This window comes from Ailuropoda melanoleuca, chromosome 5 (assembly GCF_002007445.2).
Source record: "Ailuropoda melanoleuca isolate Jingjing chromosome 5, ASM200744v2, whole genome shotgun sequence".
Taxonomy (NCBI): domain Eukaryota; kingdom Metazoa; phylum Chordata; class Mammalia; order Carnivora; family Ursidae; genus Ailuropoda; species Ailuropoda melanoleuca.
The window spans coordinates 56268591-56290378 of record NC_048222.1 but is presented as its reverse complement, the minus strand read 5'-3'; the positions used below and the strand labels follow the sequence as shown (position 1 = coordinate 56290378).

At 36.3% G+C, this 21788-nt stretch overlaps 1 protein-coding gene across 5 annotated transcripts; it reads left to right on the top strand.

Moving 5' to 3' along the window:
* Positions 1-87: 87 nt before the first annotated feature.
* On the top strand, positions 88-17850 carry DTWD1 (DTW domain containing 1). 5 transcript variants are annotated; one of them, XM_019797856.2, is made up of 6 exons: positions 143-222; positions 2647-2697; positions 3948-4266; positions 9008-9151; positions 9837-10086; positions 17463-17850. In XM_019797856.2, the coding sequence occupies exons 3-6, from the start codon at positions 4003-4005 to the stop codon at positions 17708-17710; spliced, it is 906 nt and encodes a 301-aa protein (XP_019653415.1). In that variant the 5' UTR covers positions 143-222; positions 2647-2697; positions 3948-4002; the 3' UTR covers positions 17711-17850. The 5 variants fall into 5 exon arrangements, with proteins under 5 accessions (XP_011221118.1, XP_019653417.1, XP_011221119.1 ...); XM_019797855.2 differs by having other exon boundaries at positions 2647-2708; XM_011222816.3 differs by lacking the exon at positions 2647-2697 and having other exon boundaries at positions 88-222.
* Positions 17851-21788: the final 3938 nt, after the last annotated feature.

The following is a 21788-nucleotide window of genomic DNA, read 5'->3' as shown; positions in this document are numbered from 1 at the left end:
TCTAACCACGCCCCACAATCCCTCCCCGCCCGTTACTTTCGTCGCGGGACGTGCGCGGCGCCAGGCTCTAGCAACGGCCCTAGCAACGGCCGGGCTCCTCCCCCCTGTGTCTCCCGGAAAGCGCTCCGCCGCGCCCGAGCGCGACCTCGGCCGGGCGCGCGCCTCAGGCTCAGGCGGAGCGGAAGACGCGTGGAGCTGTGCGAGGACCCGCGGGCAGTGCAGGTCTGAGTCCCACTCCGAACCCTGGTGCGGGTCTCGCGCCCCTCTGTGGACCAGTGGTCGGGCCCGAGTCGTGCGGCTGCAGGAAGAGGACGCTGCTTGGCCGGGTCCTAGTGGAGGTCGTGCAGGGTGTCGCCTGTGAGCGGGGCCCTGTCCTTGTGCTCGAGCGCCTGCCTTTTTTAGGATTCTGCGGGCCCTTTGGGAAAAAGGCTTCCCGATTTTTCCTCAAAATTTTTCTTTGCCCTAACAATCATTTTCAAGTGGTTTCCGCTCTAAGGAAAGTCTGTTCTGGCAGGTAGTCCCCTAGAAGCTATTCTTTATTTTTTAGTGTTTGGAGTCGTTTGCGGGGGATTGGTAATCACAGAAGAAGCTTAGTACAGACATAGTGAGACATGCAGTGTATTTAAAATATTAAGATACTGGTTACATAATAAGCCAGGGAGTCTGTTTCTTCTGTCTAAATTGTTTCTTGGGAATGTAAGATAAGTAAGGAAGTATATTAGTACTTTAAGATGCCAATTCACGGAGCCGGGTGATAAAATCTCTGCTTGAGTGAAAACCACAGCATTTAAGGATTATTTCTGTCTGAATCCCAGTGTACCATGAAAAACTAAGGCAAGACAGTCTGCCTACCAAATGATGGGTGATGTGGTAGGGGCCGCTGGTCCTGTATGGAAAAGGTGGCACCTTGGATTTTAAAAAATGAATGCTGGACCTGTGTATATTATGTGACCAGGTTCTTAAAAATACTAAAGGAAAAAAATTCGAAGTGGGTTTTATCTAGTACTGAATTGGTCTACCATACATAGTATTATATAGTATTCCATTGGGAAGTGACTTGTAACTTGGAGGTTTTAACATCATTGTTTTTTGGGGAAAAAAAAAGATCTGCCAATGCTGCCACTTGTGCCTGGCTGCAGATGACCCATAAAGGTGGTTTGTCAGGTCCTTCAGTAGGGAGATGCATACTTATGTTTTCTTTTTCAGAATGTTTTTGATTAAATAAGTAATTGTTGAATTCCTCCTGCATAAAATACAGGGAGAGATATGTGAGATCAGTAAAGAATTCTGCTCTTGCAGATTTGATTGCTAGGAGGGATAGCTTCGCTAAAACCCAACTCCAGACTAAAGCAGATTTTTTCCATGCTAAATAAGTGGCAGACATTAAAAGATGTAAGAGATTGCCATAGATCATCCAGAGTCCTGACTTTGAGACTAAAAATAGAGGATTATATGCAAGGTAGAATTGATGGAACTTGATGAGCAATTGGTTTTTTGGGAAAAGAGGGTAGAGGGGGAGTAAAAAATCTGTTTTCAACCTAAGTTGCAGAATGATGAATGTACCATCAAGGTAAAAATATTTATTAGTTCTTTAGGAATACATTATGTGTTCTAAGTAACTCCCACAGCTCCACTTGTATTCCCTGTACAAATTTGTTGTTAATAAGTATGTTTCGAAGGTTGTGAACCATCGTTTGCAACAAACTATTTGTACACATTTGAGGCAGGCTATTGGCTAGGTCAGAACAGATGCCCTTGTCATATGGTTTCAGAGACCTGTCCGTGACTTACTATTTCTGGCCTCTTCTGTGTGGCCACCACAGCCATAAGAGAGAGTGTATAGGTGAGGCAGGGAAAGGAGCCATAAACATTTCCCTCTCACTGCCTCATAGGTGTTTGATTTTTGTACAGGAAAAACATTTAGTTAAGACTTCACTAATACCTGTTTGGCTTTATGGATGGAAAGCCAAGTGAAATATGGGGGAATATTTCTGAGGCAGAGTGCACTATTTCTGGCTTTATGGATGGAAAGCCAAGTGAAATATGGGGGAATATTTCTGAGGCAGAGTGCACTTTGAGGGCCCTAGAAAAACTTATCAGTAGTTTTCCATTGAATGTCAGGAAACACATTGACTTTCATGACATCCCCAGGAACTGTGTACTTCAGCCCCATTGTTGCCTGAGGCCTTCAGTGGCATAGGCAAACCCCCTAAATAGCTACTAGAACAGCCAGGAAAATGGAGTCAGGTTGAATTAGTCCAGTCCAGTTTCTTTTTTAGGATGAGTCCCATGATGGGATAACTCAAAACTATTACAACCTAAAAATGTTTCTCCGTAAGGACCTCAGGCAACACCAAAGCAAACCCAAACCAAGACTTAGGGGCAACTTAACCACCTTCCTAAGTGCAGTCATGAGACCTCTTTTGGCTTGTGACAGCTGACCTTTGGTTGTCCAGCAGGAGATTTGTAGCTCTGATATGTGGAGACTCATAGGATCTCTTCCCAGACTTTTAAAACTGCTCTTGTCCTTAGAATTACTGTTTGATCTTAGTTAGGATTACTTTACCTGGATCTGGACTCTTACAGATCTGCAAACCATCTGAAATTATGTACAAAATATTATGTCTCTGTATGCATTTTCTGCAGATAAGGTCCAAGACCCACATGATCATAAAAGGATCTGAGACTCAAGAAAAGGTGACAGCTTGGTAAATTTACTTTGAATAAATTTGGCCAGTATATTTTATTTTTCCTTCAGTAACAAGAATCTTTTTTCTTTGCATTTTTATTTGGGTCTCAAGCTTACTGGGATTTATAAAAAAACTCTTGATGAGTAATTAAATTAGTATCACTAACTTCATGTTGGTAAATTACGTTGTATATTATGTTCCACTGGACTTTTTGTTCACTTTCTATTTGGGATACCACAAAAAAGTTTCCTGTTGCAGTCACAGCATTTCTCCTGTCAGTGTTTGTACTCAAAGTGCCTGGGGCCTCATAGTTAAACACCGCAATGCCATAAGCTTTATAATGAGAGACTCATTTTACAGCTTTGGAATGCATATCAAATCAAAAGGGCCCCAGTCTCTTTTCTCCCTCAAAAGATACTGGGCTTACAGAGTATTTGAATAACAATTTAGACAGACATCATTCTTCTTGGAAGGAAATATTTAAATGGGAAAGTTATTTTACTGTTTTATCTCTAGAATGGAAGAATCTGAATGAATTATATTTTTAAAAAGTGGTATGAAGTCTTTGAGTGAATGGACATTAACATTACTCTGTAAAATTTTTAATTTTATAAGATCACACTTTATTTTTCTGGGCATATATTTCACCTTTTGTGATATTCTACAAATTGTAATTGGTAGTAGATGTCTGTCCTATTTTAATGGATGTTTAGTTATATTTGTGTGTGTGTGTGTGTGTGTGATTTAAGTTGGAGAAGAATATGTCTTTTAGAACATAACCAACTAAATTTTACTGATTTCACTGGAACCTTGTATTTTCATTAGGATTCAGGTTGAGATTTGATGTCATATAACATCAGTTTAAAGTTGGACTAGTGGGTTGAATACATTCCTGACTGATACTAACTTTAAAACACAGTATTCCTAATATAAAACAAAAGAAGAGTCACTGAAAAATGGATTGTTGGTACTAAATTTTACATTTGAAATAGTTTTTCTAAGAGAGCACCTTTTTATTTTTATGGAGGGAATGGCTCAGAAGGGGTAATTTATCGTTTTGAGTTTAATGGTTTTTAATTTTGTATTTTAAATTGTGCTAATTTAGTGGTTTAAAAAGCCTATTAATACTTGTTAATAAATACTAAAAACAGCATGCAGTTGTGAATTAAATTGAGTAATTTTCTTTGTGGAGACAAGGAATAAAATATTTTCTGTCTTTATTTCACCCCTCCCCCACTTTTTTTTAATCTTTTGCAGTGCACCTATGATTTATGTTTTAGAAATACATGTTAAACCTTGGTTTGAATGAAAAATGTCTCTCAATCCACCTATATTTCTCAAAGAAAAGGAGGAAAATAATTCAAAATTTGTAGAAATACGACACTCACAAACTACTTCCATAGCTGCAGAAGATCCTCTTCAAAACTTACGCTTAGCATCTCAAGAAGTTCTTCAAAAAGCTCAGCAAAGTGGAAGATCAAAATGTCTCAAATGTGGTGGTTCAAGAATGTTCTATTGCTATACATGTTATGTCCCAGTTGAAAATGTACCTATTGAACAGATGCCTCTTGTGAAGGTTGGTAAGAAATTTAATTATCTGAAAGTAGGAGAAAAAGTTTTAAAAAGACATCTCATATATACTTGCTCTAATATAGTTGATAAGTGTGATAAATAGCATCATTATGGAAATGAATAATATTAATAGAATATTTAATCTTACAGACTAGTAAACCTATTTTTTTTTCCTTGTCTCTGGAAAAAGAGACACACACTGCTAAAACACTTGGGTTGGAGATGAATGGTATTGTTTTGAATGAAATCAGTTACTTTTTCATTAATGATTATAATTCATCTAAAACGGGGAAAAAATGTGGCATAAACATGAATACTACAAGAGACAAGTGTATAGATTGCCTGAAGGAACTTCAAAAACTACCTCAGGGCTTTGGACTTCTTTTTAAGAAAATGTACCCTAAAGGAACTAGGATTGATTTTTGCCTGGGCTTTTGTAGAACAGACTTAGCCCCATCCTACATGGAGATGGAGCTCATGTCAGTGACTAAAACTAAACTAAAATTAAAAATACTAAGACCTAGGGCACCCAGGTGGCTCAGTTGGTTGGGTGTCTGACTCTTGATTTCAGTTTAAGTCTCAATCACAGGGTTGTGAGTTCAAATCCTATGTTAGGCTCCATACTGGGCATGGTGCCTACTTAAAAAAAAAAAAAAAAGGTAAGACCTACTCATTGGGCTATGTTATAATTATAGTGATTCAAGCCAGATTTTTAAAAATTGATTTGAATTGATTGCTTACCTTATACATTTTGTTGCTTACCAAGACTATTCTTACGTAGGTAAAAGGTCTGTAGACCTTGATGTCTATGTAATCAAAGAATTTATTTCATATATGTCAACTTGTCTAACATTGACATGAACTTTAGGAGTAAATCAAATAATGTATAAAATTTGCTGCCTATTAGGACTTTAGAGACTAAACTCTACGCATGAACTGATTAGAACTTACTAGTAAGAAAATAAGTGAAAACTATATTTAAAAATATTTAATGTGATTTTAAGATTATTTAAATTTGAAGTAAAATACCTTTATATTTTGTTACTTGAAATTCAGTTTAGCTTATATGTCATCTTGGCAAGTCCAAGGTCTCCTCAAGTGTCTAAAATCACACTTACAAGCTGTTGGAAAGTTTACTGGACAAGAAAAAATAAGCATGGAATCTAATCAGCTTCATAGTTACCTTAGAAAAAACTTAGAGCTTGAGGAATATAATCTTCTCTAAATTTCCTGTTATCTTGTAAGAATTTTACATTTCAAAGTACAGTTTTTGAAGTATAAACAATTATTCTGTTCTGTTCATATCATAAACACATAAATAGAGTATTCCTTTAAAAGTTTTATCTTAAGATGTAGTGTGTTCAAAAGGATTGAAGATCAGAATAACAAAAGTCAGTATTTTATTTTATTTTATTTTATTTTTTTAAAGATTTTATTTATTTATTTGACAGAGATAGAGACAGCCAGTGAGAGAGGGAACACAAGCAGGGGGAGTGGGAAAGGAAGAAGCAGGCTCACAGCAGAGGAGCCTGATGTGGGGCTCGATCCCATAACGCCGGGATCACGCCCTGAGCTGAAGGCAGACGCTTAACCGCTGTGCCACCCAGGCGCCCCAAAAGTCAGTATTTTAAATATTGACTTTTCATAGAAATTTATTTTCATAGAAATTTAATAATAGAGGATTGTTTTCCAAATCAGTTATCTAATGTCCACTATTTAATAGAAATGACTTAAAACACCATGCCAAATGTTTGATCAACTCTAAATGGCCTACCAGAGCATGCAGAGTTTTTAAAAGTGTTTATATTTTATTTATTTTTTTTTTAAAGATTTTATTTTTTGTTTATTCAACAGAGATAGAGACAGCTAGCGAACACAAGCAGGAGGAGCGGGATAGGAAGAAGCAGGCTCATAGCGGAGGAGCCCGATGTGGGGCTCGATCCCATAATGCCGGGATCACACCCTGAGCCGAAGGCAGACGCTCAACCGCTGTGCCACCCAGGCGCCCCTAAAAGTGTTTATATTTTAATGGCCATATGTAAAACTCAGTAAAAAGGCTCTATAAAACTTTTTTCTAATTTTTATTTTTACAAATCATTTAGCATTTGCTTTTAGATAGCCTGCTTGGGAAGGGAAGACAACTACATGATGAGTAAATGCCTCCCAAGCTTTAAATTTTAATCTGTGGAATAAATTCATAAATACCGTTTTTTTCATGCAGAATATGATTTTTTAAAATGTCATGAGAAATGCATGAGTAAAGGTAAAAGATGCTCTTGGTATTTTTTAAAAGAGGAGCAAAAAAAAAAAAAAATAACAACAACCCCACAAGGTCAAAGAAAGCTTCATCTTTTTTAGAGTCCTAAAATTTAAAAGACTCTCTTTGGGAAAGTTGATGGTCACGTAGGAAAAGATTTAGCACTTCCTGCTAATGGCATTTTGATAAATTTGGGCAGATAGGTTTGGTAAATCTCATATAGGAAATATAAGTGTTAGAGAACAGATTGATGTTCTTTATGTTTAAAAACAGAACATCTCTACTTGAACTGTGTCTGGTGAACGCTTCTGGTGTTACTCTGTACCCTGTCATTATTTAGGAAGTATCTTCCTTTAAAATGTGTGAACTAGAGCACAAGCATATGTTCCCATGATTTGATCTGTGTCTGTGCTTTTGTTTCATAGTGTCAGAAATTTCAGGCTTGCTCAGGGAGAACTAAAGTAGCTAGACTGGGTCCCAGGAATACTTCTTGAGCACAAATTTTGCATAATTGTCTTATACCTGTAGGATTTAGTCCATAGTAGACAAGGTACGTGACGTTTAAATACATGAATAACACTCAGTCCTGTGTCCTTGATATAAATGATACCCTTCAGACATAGCCAGCTGATGAGAAATGTTGATGGTTGTCTTTGGAATTTTCAATTCCACTCATCAGCCATGTAAGAAAGTCAGTTTTATTAGTAATAGAATACTTTGTCATGATGTGCTTTCTTTTTCTTCTTTCCTATCTCCCCTGGGCTAAGATAATGCTGACCTGGGCCTGAGAGACCCTGGGGAAAGGGAATGTAGTGTCAACTGAGACTGAGCATCATGAGGAAATTCTGATGTAGAGTTCAGCCAGAAGTAGACTGATGTAAAATCATTTGTGAACTGCCTACTTAAATGGTAAATTTTCTATAACTAGAAGTTGGTTTGATGATTTAAAGCAGTTGGCCCTAATGGGTCACTAGGCATAAGTGGGGCGGGAAGGAGATACAGGGTTTAAAACCCTAAAGTGAAAACTATTTGGGATACATATTTATGGCCCTTCTGGGACATATACCATCTTTTTTCCACACAATCATCCAGAAAGATAAATTATATGCAATTGGGATCATTCAGTAGCATGCAGCAGCTGCTCCTTTAAAAAACAGCTCTGGAATTAATGATACACACAACAATACGGATGAATCTCAGAATAATTATTCTGTGTGAAAGAAGTCAGATGAAAAGAGTACATACCATATGATTTCATTTATATAAAATCCTACAAAATGCAAACTAACCTATAGTGATAGCAGATCAGTCATTGCCTAAGGCCTGTGGGTGGTAGTTGATGGGGAAAGTGGAAGGAGGGAGGAACAAGAAGGCTTTTGGGGGTGACAGAAATGTTCAGGGTCTTAATTATGGTGATGAGTTCAAGGGTGTTAAAATTCATTATATTGTACACTTTAAATATGTGGAGTTTATTATGTCAGTTTTATCTATTAAAGCTGTTTTAAAAAAACAAAAATAGTTTTGTACTCCAGGGTAAATTTAGTTTGCCCCAGGGTAAATGCCTAGAATCCTGCCTATTATGGGTGTAGTGGGAGCTGGAAGCGTGTTTGTAATAGTATATAAGTCATTTAAAATCTTCAGTGAGGAATCCATCTCAGAGTTTCTCATGTATATTTGGGGGGGATATGACTCAGCTTTCATTTTCATAATCATGGCTGACTACAGCATTTGTGCAAGCATTATACAGAAAACTAAAACAAGTCAGTGAAATAATAGAAAAATCTAACTCAAAAATGCAAGAGAACATTATTTTTGCAAAGAGGCAGAATGTAGTTCATAACATAATGAAACTTTAAGGAAAATAGACAAAATGATTTTGAAGAGAGTTAATTTTTATATAAAGTGTGCGCCTCCTAGACCTGTTACTTTTCCAGTTGATAATTATTTTCTTTGTGCTGTTAAGGGCCACTGATGAGAATTGTGATGTTCACGACAAAGGGTGAACCCTTTGAAGGGTAATACCTTAGATCTCAAAGGATGTATAGGGAATGAAATTTTGACTTGAATTTTAGATGTGAAGTTTTTGCCCAAACTTATATTTCCTTTTATTATGTCATAAAATTAACAATCCTAAAGTTTATAGGAATTATAAAAAATGTTCTTGACACAGGTACTGAAATGCAAGGAATTGGACTCAATGCCTACATAGCTTAAATGAAAATGGCCTTGAAACTTTAAGAACAGATTCTATGTTAAATAAGTTGGAAATAATTGTTCTATTACATGATCAGCAATATCGAGGAAGACATCTAGGTTTGCTTTATGACTCATAGCATTCCTAGTATTCTGCTTTAGAAAAGTATGCCTTTCAAATCATATTTATAGGAATTTAGTGTGAGCTTGTTAGGCTTTGAAGATAATTTTTATTAACATAAAAATTAGAATTTTTATATTTGTTGTGTTCATTTGTCTTTTTTTTTAATTTTAGCTTCCACTGAAGATTGATATCATTAAACATCCAAATGAAACAGATGGCAAAAGTACTGCTATACATGCAAAACTATTAGCACCTGAATTTGTAAATATTTACACATATCCTTGTATTCCAGAATATGAAGAAAAAGACCATGAAGTAGGCAGCTTATTTTTTACAACTCTTCCCGTTGAACCTAAAAGAGTTTTAAATTCCATTGCCTTTCTGAACTTACTTGAACATAATTTGATATTTTTCTTAATGACCTAGGATTATCTTTATGTAACACTAAGCAATATACAACTTATTTACTTCATTGGTATCTTCAAAGATCAAATGATCTTAATTGTTAAGGCTTTTTTGAATTTTGTCTTTGAATTCTGTTTTTGAATTTTTATAGTTGTTCTGCGTTATTTCTTCAGGCTTTTACTCTTTGCCAGTATTACTGTGCCTGCTTTTACTTTCTCTCTTCTCCATTTTCCTGCCAATAACTGCATATAGATGGTCTAATTTGATGCAAACTAAGAAACCATATTATAAACATTGTTGGAATTTCTCCAAAAGAAAAAAAGAAAGTCTGAATTAGAAGGATTTTCAAGACTTCTCACTGAATTAAGAGCTTTAAAACATGGCCTTTGTAACATCTTTTGGCTGCTCAGAGGCCTTCCTTTGATCATTTCTACAGTCTAAATTGATTTTCACATAGTTGAAATTGTCACATTGGTGATATATTATTGCTCTTGTTGAAAAGTAGTAGATCTCAAAAAATTAGGAAAAAGTGTCAGAATTTATTCATTTTGAAAATCATAACAGCACACTGCTAACTTAAGTTTCTTTGCTTTAGGTTGCACTTGTTTTTCCTGGACCTAAGTCTGTCTCAATAAAAGATATTTCTTTTCATCTGCAAAAAAGGATTCAAAATAATGTTAAGGGCAAAAATGATGACCCTGACAAGCCATTCATTAAACGCAAGAAAACTGAAGAACAGGATTTGAATGACAGCAAGTGCCAAGACACGACACTGAAAAAAATTATATTTATAGATAGCACCTGGAACCAAACAAACAAAATATTCACTGATGAGAGACTTCAAGGTAAAAGAACAAAATTTTTGTGCATTGTTCCCCCAGTTTTCATTTCAAATACTTTAAACACGCAGATATATTGGAAGAATTGCATCAAATACCCATGCATTTTTCCACATTTGTTTTATTTCACTATTACATGTGTGTGTACTTAGATATTATATACATTTTTGGTTGAACCACTTGAAAGTAAGTTGCAGGCTTTGTAATACTTCACCCTTAAATACATAACTCTACATCTTTTAAGAGTAACTGCATAATCGCAATACCATTATCACTCTGGGAAAATTAACAAAAGTTCTAATATCTAATACGGTTCATATTTACATTTCCCTAATTGATCCAAAAATATCTTTTGTAGCTTTTTTCTTCTGATGCAGCATGTAGACTCACATTCCATGTAGTTACTATACCTCTTCAGTCGCTTTTAATGTAGAGCAGTCCCCTGTTTTTGTGTTCGTTGACTTAGACTTGTGTGAAGAGGACAGGTCAGTTGTCTGAATGCTTCATCATAATTAGATTCAGGTTAGTGTTTTTGTAAGAATACTTAGAGATAAGGATCAATCTAGGGTTGTCCATGACGATTCCTGTTTATACCTGTTGTTTTGATGTAATTATTAATAGCATTCCCTTTCACTCTTAGAAATGATGCTATTTAGCTGATAAATTATATGATTACCCTATTCATAGTTAAAGTTGTATGCTTCCTGCATCAAATCAGGAGGCATGTAATAAAAGTTCCATTATTGGTAATAACTTTAGTTATTTGATTAAAGTGATGATTGCTAGGTCTATTATAAAAGTTCATTTCTTCTTTGAAACTAGTAGTAATCTTTGAGGTGATGCTTCGAGACCATGAACTATCTATTTCCCAGCTGCTTTTCACTGAGTGGTTTTAGTATTCATTGATGATTTGCCTAAATCAGCAAATACATTGAGGATTGCAAAATGATGACATCTTAATGTATTATTTCTTTTATATTTATTAGCTGGTATTCTTATGTAAAGAGCTCTTCTCCCCCCTTCTTTTTTTTTTTCCTCTCTCCTCCTTCCCCTTTTTGAGGTCAGTATGGGTTTATAGATTTCCTTTTAGTTCATCATATGTAGTATATTGTGATTTTATTCTTTTTCATGTCCAAATTGTCTCAAATTTTGCCAGTGGGAGCCCTTCATGTCCTCTGTGGCATGGCCTCATTAGTCTTTCTGGTACAACAGGATGTCCCAAGTTCACTTGTACTTTTTTCCTACCCCAGACATAGAGCCAGTGATTATGCAAATCATAATTTGCATAGAGCTGTGGGTTCTTTTTAGTGGGGAGTGATATTAGAAACCAAGATCTGGTAAATTTATTACAATTTGGTTGTCATTGCTTCAGTGCATAGAGCCAAGGAAAATAGATATATATCATGAGTTCACATGGATAGTTCCAATTCCAAGATTTAACATTACAGGGATTTTCTTTCTTTTGTTTTACCTTTGTACTCTTTCTCTTAGAGTGAAAAGTTCAGTTTCTAATAAAATGGTTTAAGAGTTGCTTTGTTTGCCCAATTAGCACAACTAGTAATATGAAGAACAGAAACTCATGTTACCTCTCTTGTTTACTTGTACCTTACTCAGTTCTTCAGGCTTTTTCAGTAGTTTCTCTAAAAATGTTAGATTTATTTCCAGCTCTTGATGGCCTTGTATGTATACCATGTATGATTAGAAGGCAAGAGAGCTACCCAGTTGGTTTTCGGCGGTTGGCAAAGAGCTTTTCTCAGGCTATTGTTAAAAATGCACTTCACCTAGAAAAGAAAGTTTATGACACTCTTTGGAGTTTAACTTATGGTAAGTAATCCCAAACTAAAGTTAGTGACAGTACTAGATTTAGTTTAATTTACATAGTTCATAACTCTGAGGTCAACATACATGTTAGTAAGATTGCTTTGTCATTCTAGTCTTGTGTGTGTTTGTATGTTGTGTGTGTTTGTATGTGAGAAAGATAGGCAGAAAGAGACAGAGAAAGTGTGTGTGTGTTTGAGAGAGAGAGAGAGAGAGACAGCGGGGGACGAGGAATGTGGGAGGGAGAGGGAGAGAGAAACTATAGAGCATAAGACCTGGAAGAACCTTTGACTGATGTTTAATAGAGACGGGGAACCCTAAGGCCCTGCTCTTTGGAGTACTACCTGCCAATATTACCTTGGATGGTTACAGCACCAACTTATTCCTTAGTTTGAAGATTTTTCTGAGCCGCTCTCTTTATAATTACCATAAATGGTAATTGAAAGCATCAAATGAAAGGACACGAGTGAGAACAGTAGAAAAAACTATAAAAGGAATTATTGAGGCACAATTCAAAATCCATTTTCAGAGTGTTCATATTTGAGCTTAAGGCTTAAAATCAGATTTGGAAAAATTTCTGTTATTCCTTCCCAGATTACATAGTAAGTATCATATGTTCCAATTTTGTGCTACATGAAAATTTTTAAAAGGGATTTCTTAATTCCTTCAAAGTCATGAAATAAACAGATTCAGTCTTTTCTGCCTGTCCTACCTCAACCCCTACCCCTCCTGGCTCCTTATTGCACCATAGGGAATATTTGGGGCTCTGCACATATTTATAGTCTCTGTGTATGTGAAATACCAGGTTCCAGATAAACCAAGTTATTTCCTCAAGAAACAACCCATGTTTGCTATAAATCATTGCCTTCAGGTTTTAAAACATTTTATCCTGTAATGGGATTAAGCTAAACAAATCAGCTCCAAACCTCAGATAAAACCCTCAAATGTAATGTATTGGAAATTGTTTCTGTATTCTTAGGAATGCTGAGGTTAAGAATCCCCTTAACAATGTGTTTTGCCACATTTTACAGAGAAATAGCTCTGAATGTTTTACTGCTGTTGAAATAAAACATTTGAAGGTTGACTGTGTAGTTTAATCATAAAATGTGAACGTACAAGTGAAGAGTGACATAACATTCTTGAAGATTCACTATAGGAAGCCTTGGGAGGATGTGGTGGGGAAGGATGGTCTCTTTTTGTTATGGAGGCAGTCCAAATGATAAAAATGACATTATATTGTAATTAGTTTTAAAAATTAGCCAGCTCTCTCCCTTCATTTTGACTATATTGAAACGATGTTTAAAGTGACTGCTTTTTTCAGATTAAAAGCATTGCCTGAACTGTACTTGGTGTTTGTGAATGCAGTATCATACACTGCCTCGTTTAGTCCTCCCAGCAACAGTACGAGAATGGCTCAAGATTTTTATTCTCACTCTTCAGTTGAAGAAATTCAGGCAATAATTTTGAAGAGAAAACCATTTATAATTATCTGCTTTACAATTCTGTTAAAGAAATTTGCTGAATTCATCATAAAGTTACTGACAGCCAGAAATGCTAGCAAAAGAATTTTTTAATGTATATGTTGAATTTTTAAAAATAAATCCTGTGCCTGTGTATTTCAGTGTGTTTTAAAAGGTTCTATATACTTGCAAGCAAATCTTTAAAACAGGATGGATTAGTGGAAATAATCAGTAAGTCTTGATTTTTATTTTTAACATTTTACAACATATTAGGTGTATTAGAAACCAGGACCATTTAATAGTTACTCTTTGTTTTTTGTTGTTTTTTTTTTTTTAGAAATTGCATGTACTGTCAAGTCCTATGTTAAGATTTTAGTTATACTAGTGACTTGAAATATTTTCAAATGTCTGCCTTTACTTCTTGGATATAATTAACATTAATACAAATAGTTCAAAAGGGTTTGGTTTGGGTTGTTAAACAACTTTTTGTGTATCTTTGAATCAAAATTACTCAAATTGGAATATTTTCAAAATACCTAGATAGAATACTTTCAAGCTTTTGCAATTTGTCCATTTATTCAGTAATATTTGTTGAATACCTGTTCCTGGACAGGTGGTGTTCTAGACTGGGGGATATGAAGGAGAATAAAACAATATTGCTATCTTCCAGTTGATAACAGTGGCTGTTAGTTAAGGTTGTGTCTCACCACATGAAACAGAAACCCATACAGAATCTGAAAACAAGTAGTGGGTTTACTTTTTACAGGTTCAAGTCCAGAAATGGGTAGTCCAAAGATGTTACAAGGACTTCACAATGCCTGTAAGGACTCAGACTCATTCTGTTTTCTGCCTCCATCACTTTCACTCTCATACTTGTAAGATAGCCGCTAGGTCCCAAGACATCCTGTATATATTCCAGGCAAGACAAAGGACAAAGGTCAATATGTACTTGCCCATTGAGTCTGGCTCTTGCATTAAAAAATAAATATAAGAATAATAATAATAATAGCTTTCTTGGAATTTCCACCCAGGAGATTTCATTTTTTCTTTGTTTGGTCAGAATGGTCACATGACCACTCTGGCGTACATAAAGCTGGGAAATTGTTTTTAGCTGGACACGTGCCACACTGAACAGGATTGTTTTGTTAATATTGAGAGAAGGGGGAAATGAATATTGAGAAGACAGTAGACATTGTCTGCCATGTAATCTGTTGTGGGAGACAGGCAGGTAAGAAAATTCAGTAAGTTTTGGTTACGGTGGTAGCATTGAGGAGACACAACCCTGCTCTGCCCAGAGTCCCTGAATGGATTAACTGTTTCTGTTGAAATCTTGGTGGATAAAGGGCTAAGGGTTGGGCATTTCAGACAAGGCAAATAGCGTATACACAAAAATATAAAAACATCATTTTGCATTCAGGAGATTGAAAAAGTTGATAATGGTGTAGAATGCGTATGCACATGAGAATGGTAGGAGAAGCAACTGATGAAATACGAATTATGAATGCCCTTGAATATCATGCCTGGGAATTTGATCTTTTTTCCCCAGGTGCTGTGGCAGTATTAGAGAGTTTAATGCCAGACATTGACATGATTAGATTTGTGTTGTAAGCCTAATGGAAAGAATAGGACCGGGACCTGACTTGCAGCTCAGTTCTGCCATAAATAGGCAAAGGTGTTTTTTATATTACTTTTTAAACTAAATTATGATGCATGTAAAAGAATATATATAATATAATGTTATAGCACATAGTGAGGTAATGAATAATTAAGAACCCAAGCACCAGAATTGTATCATAACTTTTATCTACCTGTGTTCTCCCCCCACCACTCCTCTTATCCCCCCACCAACAGTTAACTGTTTTCCTGAATTATGTTTTTATCATTCCTTTGTGTTTATTACATACATCTATTTTCACAATCTTTATATAATTTAGTTTTCTTTATTTTGACCTGCATATTGTATTCCTGGGTACCTGAAATCTAAAGTCACTGTTTTGTTTCTAAGGTTTGTCCATGTTGTTACATGATTAGCTACAGTTTACATTTTTACTGCTGTGTTTTGTCTGACTGTGTGAATATACTACAGTTTATCCTTTCTCCTGCTGATGAAACACTTGAGTTGTTTATAGTTTTTGCTCTTACAAATAGTGCACCTACGAACATACGCATGAGCAAGGTTCCTTAAGGAAACATACCGAAATGTGAAATTGTTGGGTTGTTGCATATGAGAATGCTCACTTCTACAAGGTAATGCCAATTGTCTTCCAAAGTGTGGGTATATAAACTTACACACCTGTCATTAATGTATAAGACTCCCTATTGATCCATGATGTTTGATTTTTGCCAATATAGTGGATATAAGGTGGGTTCTCATTGTGATCATAATTTGCCTTTCCTTAGTTAATAATTGGATTGAGCATCATTTTGTTCACTTACCTGGTCACACATGTCCTATTCTGTGAAATCCCTGTGTGCATTTTTCTAGTGGTTTTTTTTTTTATTGATTTGTAGGAATTCCTCATGTCTGCTAGAATATAGATAGTAATATTTTGAAATATCATCTTGCAGTTTATGACTCATCTTTTAAATTTCTTTATTGTATCTTTTGAGGAACAGAAGTTCTTCATGTAGAATTTATCAGTCTTTCATGTTGAACACTTTTTGTGTCTTGTTTAAATCCTCTCTACCCTAAGATAATACGTTTTAAAAAATTTGTTTATAGATTTTAAAAGTATTTGCTGTGTAAATAAAGTCATTGTGTTTCTTCCTTTTCAGTTATTATACATCTAATTAATTTATTGTTTTTATTACTATGTCAGCTAAGACCTCCAGTGCATTGAGCAGAAGCCCTGTAGAGGTCATCCTTGTGTTTCAGTCTGAGAATCTCTGTCTTTTTACATGGCAGGTTTCATCTATTCACATTTGCTATGAGTATGGATATTTTTGGATATATTTCTACCATCTAAAATTTTATTTGTCCTGTTTTTAACTTTTTTTTTTCTTTGATCAGTCGAGTTTTTTTTTTTTTTCTTATTTCATTCTTTAATATTCCTATCTTGGTTCTTTTAGAAAACTGGACTGTGCACATGTGACTTAGAAGAATTCAAAGTCAATATTTTTACCTCTCCTTTTGAACACTCTAAGGATTTATTACACTTAAGTTTGATTCAGTTCTCTCCTAGTTCACCAGGTTGCTGTTTTTTTCTTCATTATTTTTGTTCTGTCCTTTATCTTCAGCCCACAAATTAGATATTATTGTTTTTGTTTCATTCAGGCAGCATTTATTTGGATTTGCATAGATGTTTATCGTTTTCTTTGGTGACCATTCTTTTAACCCAGACTGTCTTTGCTGAAATACATTCCTTAGAAATTCTTTTCATTTGGTCTCCTGTTGGCATATGTTCAATTTTTGTTTCTCTACTAATGTTTTCACTCCTGTTCTTAATATATAGTTCTGCTGGGTACACAATTTTAAGTTGTTAGTTTTTTCTTTTAACACTTTGGAGATTTTATTCCATAGTCTTCAATACTCTGTTGTTGCTAGTGAAAAGTCTCCTGTCATTCTGATTACCTTTCTTTTATAAATGATCTGTCCCTTTTTAATGGCTGCTTTATTTTTTTTTAAGATTTTATTTATTTACTTGAGAGAGAGTGAATGAGAGAGAGAGAGCACAAGCAGGGTGAGGGGCAGAGGGTGAAGCAGACTCCCTGCCAAACAGGGAGCCCGACATGGGGCTTGATCCCAGGATCTGAATATTGGTGAATTTAGTCCTGTCACTGGTTAAAAAAAACAAACAAACAAACAAAAAAACACTGGTGAATAGAAGATAGAAAGAGGTGAACATCTTAATTGTTAACTACTTTTAACTCATGGTTGTAAGTTCTAAGATTTATAGACAAGTAACTGTCATCTATAAGATTTTGTTCTGTGTTTTATATTGCTTCTGTATATACCTTAATGCATTTAGGAAAATATCCTATTTGGAATTGGGATTGAAGGAACTCATCTACACTAAAAAAAAATCGTTTTTTAAATTATCATTATTGTGCCAGACTCTGTGGTTAAGAAGAAATATTTATACTTTTTTTATTTGTTTTTGGCAGGATTGTTACAAGTTGAGTTGAAAACAAGAAAAACTTGCTTTTGGCGCCATCAAAAAGGAAAGCCAGATACCTTCCTTTCCACAATTGAAGCCATTTACTATTTTCTGGTAGACTACCATACTGATATATTAAAAGAGAAATACCAAGGACAATATGACAATCTCTTATTTTTCTACTCTTTTATGTACCAGTTGATAAAGAATGCCAAATGCTCTGGAGACAAAGAAACAAGAAAACTTATCCATTAGTTTTTAAGAAGCTACTTATGTTGTTTTATTTTGCTAAAAATCAATAAACCTATAATTGTACTTCGTTTATTCTTAGGAAATATTAATGTATAGTGTCTGTAAGACCACTTGAAAAAATAAGACTTCATTCATTTATCTCATATTTTTTTAAAGAGAGTTATTTCTAAAGGAATTTTCAGAGATCGTGTTGACTGAAAAACTCATTTCAGAAGTTATTTGCTTAAGTTTGTCATATCTCAATTTTATTACTGTATTTTAATATAATACGTTATATTTATATCTGTGTAATTAGATACAATTAGATATTTGTTTAGGGATCTTCATATTTTTCCTTCTGTACCCACTACCACATTTGGAAGTAGGATGGGTTAGAATCTCCTTGCTGAAAATGAAGTCATAAATAATTTGCTGGAGGTTTGTGGCAAACACAGGCAGAACTGGAATTGTGGCTTCAGTCCCTAGGGCTATTTCGTTAAGTCCATACTGCCTGTGAAGGACATCTGTTGCTTTTCACATTTGCCTGAGAAATTGTTGGCAGTCATGTGGACTTGTGACACAGTTTAGCAAGCAAAATGCCCAGTGATTGATCCAAGGATGAGCACATGACCCAGCATCCTTTTTGATAAGTGATATGAATGCTGTAGGAGAGAGGGTTTTTTTTTTTTTAATCAATATGGTGCATTAGTTAAAAGCACAGACTCTAGAGCTAACTACCTGAATGTAAATTTCAACTTATGTCAGTTTCTTCTTTTCTAAAGAGATGGTAGTACAGTAGCTCCCTTACAGGATTATTACGAGGATTAACTGAGTTAATGTTATCTAAGGAGCTTTCCACAGCACCTGGAAAATACTTACTATTTTATCTGAAATTGCAAACTAACCACGCTATAACCCTAGAGCTGCTCGAGGCATCTGTGTTGCAGATGGTAGGAACTTGCTTTAGAATGAAGCCAGTGGGGGCGCCTGGGTGGCACGGCGGTTAAGCGTCTGCCTTCAGCTCGGGGTGTGATCCCGGAGTTCTGGGATTGAGCCCCACATCAGGCTCCTCCGCTATGAGCCTGCTTCTTCCTCTCCCACTCCCCCTGCTTGTGTTCCCTCTGTCGCTGGCTGTCTCTATCTCTGTCGAATAAATAAATAAAATCTTTAAAAAAAAAAAAAAGAATGAAGCCAGTGAAGGAAAGCAGAGTGGAGAGAGAAGACTGACTCCTGAGGACATCATTTAATCACCTAATCTAGCTGCTTAGGAATGGAGCCTTATTGTGCGGGATAGCTTCTGTTTGGATTCACTCTGCACCCTTTTCCGTTCTGCTCTCTGCTGTATGAGGTGGGTCCCTAGTTGAAAGCACTAGAGAGATTGGAGGCTGAAGGAAAATGAAATTGTGTTATTTATTTCCCTGGCTTTTGTGCCAGGTCACAATGGGTTGGCTGTGTACCCCTACTGAAGACCAACTATCAGGCATCTCTTTCCAGGCAGTTATCTTGGTTACTCTCTCTAATTTCAGGTCCCTATTCCATCCCTTTACAGGAAGTAACAGCTCCCAGGTTTAACTAGTCCCAGAGTAGTTCATTACTCCTTGTTGGCTTCCCTAAACCCTGCCTATACTTTTGTAAATAGTCATTTTATTATATTCTTCTCCAATGTCCCTGTGTGAAGTTGTCGTCTGTTTCTTTCTGGGACCCTGACTGATAAATTCAATCACGTGGATGCTAGCAATAACAGCACATTTACCAAAGTATATTCAGGGCAACACATAACATGTTTTATGAAAAAGTGAGTCATTGGTGAAATTTGTTTGCTGCACATTATATTCCCCTCTTAGAGATTCAAAAGGTACAGCTTAAAAGTGCTGAAAAGTCTTGAAACAAACATTTTGAAACTTAAGTTAGTATTTCTTTTTATTTTTTTAATTTTTTTTTAAAGATTTTTATTTATTTGACAGAGAGAGAGACAGCCAGCGCGAGAGGGAACACAGGCAGGGGGAGTAGGAGAGGAAGAAGCAGGCTCCCAGCAGAGGAGCCTGATGTGGGGCTCGATCCCAGAATGCTGGGATCATGCCCTGAGCCAAAGGCAGACACTTAACAGCTGTGCCACCTAGGCGCCCCATCAGTTAGTATTTCTTTAACTTATTTGTTTTTTTTGTTTGTTTTTTTAAAGATTTTATTTATTTATTTGACAGAGACAGAGACAGCCAGCGAGAGAGGGAACACAAGCAGGGGGAGTGGGAGAGGAAGAAGCAGGCTCACAGCGGAGGAGCCTGACGTGGGGCTTGATCCCACAACGCCGGGATCATGCCCTGAGCTGAAGGCAGACGCCCAACCGCTGTGCCACCCAGGCGCCCCTTCTTTAACTTATTTAAATAAGTAATCCCTACTCACATCTTGTGGATATAGGATACTTGGAACATTACAGTTTAGAGCAATCCCTGATTATATAGGCCCTGAGACCTAAAGAGATTAAGTAACTTGCTTATGGGTCAAACAGCTAGTTAGTGGTAGGATCTGGTCTACCATCTGGGACTTCTGATTTGGTTCAGTGATGTCACCATTTTATTATGCTATTTCATAAAAAGTAATGTGGATTATATAAGGTTTGAACATTATTAGTCCCATAGTCTTAGCCAAATCAACTGGCTTGCCTATTTAGCATTTATTTTACAAGAATGGAATTAAAATGGATTTCTTCATGTTTAGAACTTGGCCCTTGGAACAGAGGAAGCCCCGAATTGATTTAAGCAGGGCCAAAGTTGGATTTCTCTGGGCTAAATTTGGACTTCCCTGAGCCAAAATCTATTGCCATTTAACTGGCTCTACAAACCAACTAAACATAACAGGTAAGAGGGAGGGGATTTGCCCCCATCTCACAGCTGGCATAAAAATGATGACCCATGTACTTTGTAAGAGCCTAATTTATAACTTAAGGCCAGATAAAATCTCAAGTTTTTCCAAAGAAAACAATAATAATACCTTTTAGAACAATGAATTGTTTTGTTTTTCTTTGGTATGATAGACTGTAAAAATGTTCCTAATTCTTTACCCCGTATTCATGGTTCTTTTTTGTTCTCCTTTGAAGTACCCTTTCACTCTGATTCTGGACCATACTTATTTCCATAGATGTAGTGAATTTTTATTTAATCTTGTGCTTCTGCTGTTGCCATAAGCACATACATGCTTGGGTTAGCCTGCTGGAGGGTTAGACATGCATGGAGCAGAGCCAAGTTATTGGTTACCCTAGCTGAATCCTGTCTAGATTAGCTGATAGCCAGTCAACCCCCAGATATGTGAACGATCTCTGGGATCAGCAGAACCACCTGACACCTTTCTGATTCCAGATGTGTGAGCACGGGATGTCCATTGTTGTGCCACTGAAGTTTCATAGCTGTTTATTATACAGCATTATTGTGCCAATAGATAACTTCATCTTTAGATCCAGTATTAGACCCATCTTCCTCAAGTGCCTTCTCAGATTCTTGGCCTTACTGTTTCCCAGGCCACTCACTTTGCCATGGCTACCACCCTGCATAGATAGTGACAGACCACCAGCAGGCTGTGTGATTTCTCTGCCTGAAGTCAACTAGCCACATGCTCAGAATCCCAGACCACCCCAACTCTTCTGCACTCTAGGAAGTATCATGCCCCAGGGTTTCCCCAGTGACTGTCAGAAGGGCTAGGTGATGGATGTGGAAGAACAAGGAAGTTAACTGTTTGGAAAACTTGGATCAGTGAACTAGAAGAAGCTGTCAGATCCATTTCTCTCTTTTCTTCTGCTAGACTGCTTTGAGGCCCAGTTTTTCACCCTCCTTCCCAGAAATATACCGTGTAGCTAAGCACGTGTACTTGCCAAGTGAGTGGCAGTCTGTTCACACCTTTTGATGAAACAGAAACCAAGTGCTGTACAGGAACTTATCAATTTGCATTTGCTTCTCATCCTTGCTAGCCTTGTCTTTCTTCCTCACTTTCACCAGCGTGGATTGCCCTTCTAATAAAGTAATATATTAAACTTTTGCCTTAGGCTCTCTTTTCTAGCGCAGGCACCTGTTTTAGTCTGCGCTTGGTGAGGAAAGCAGATTCATTACAAGTA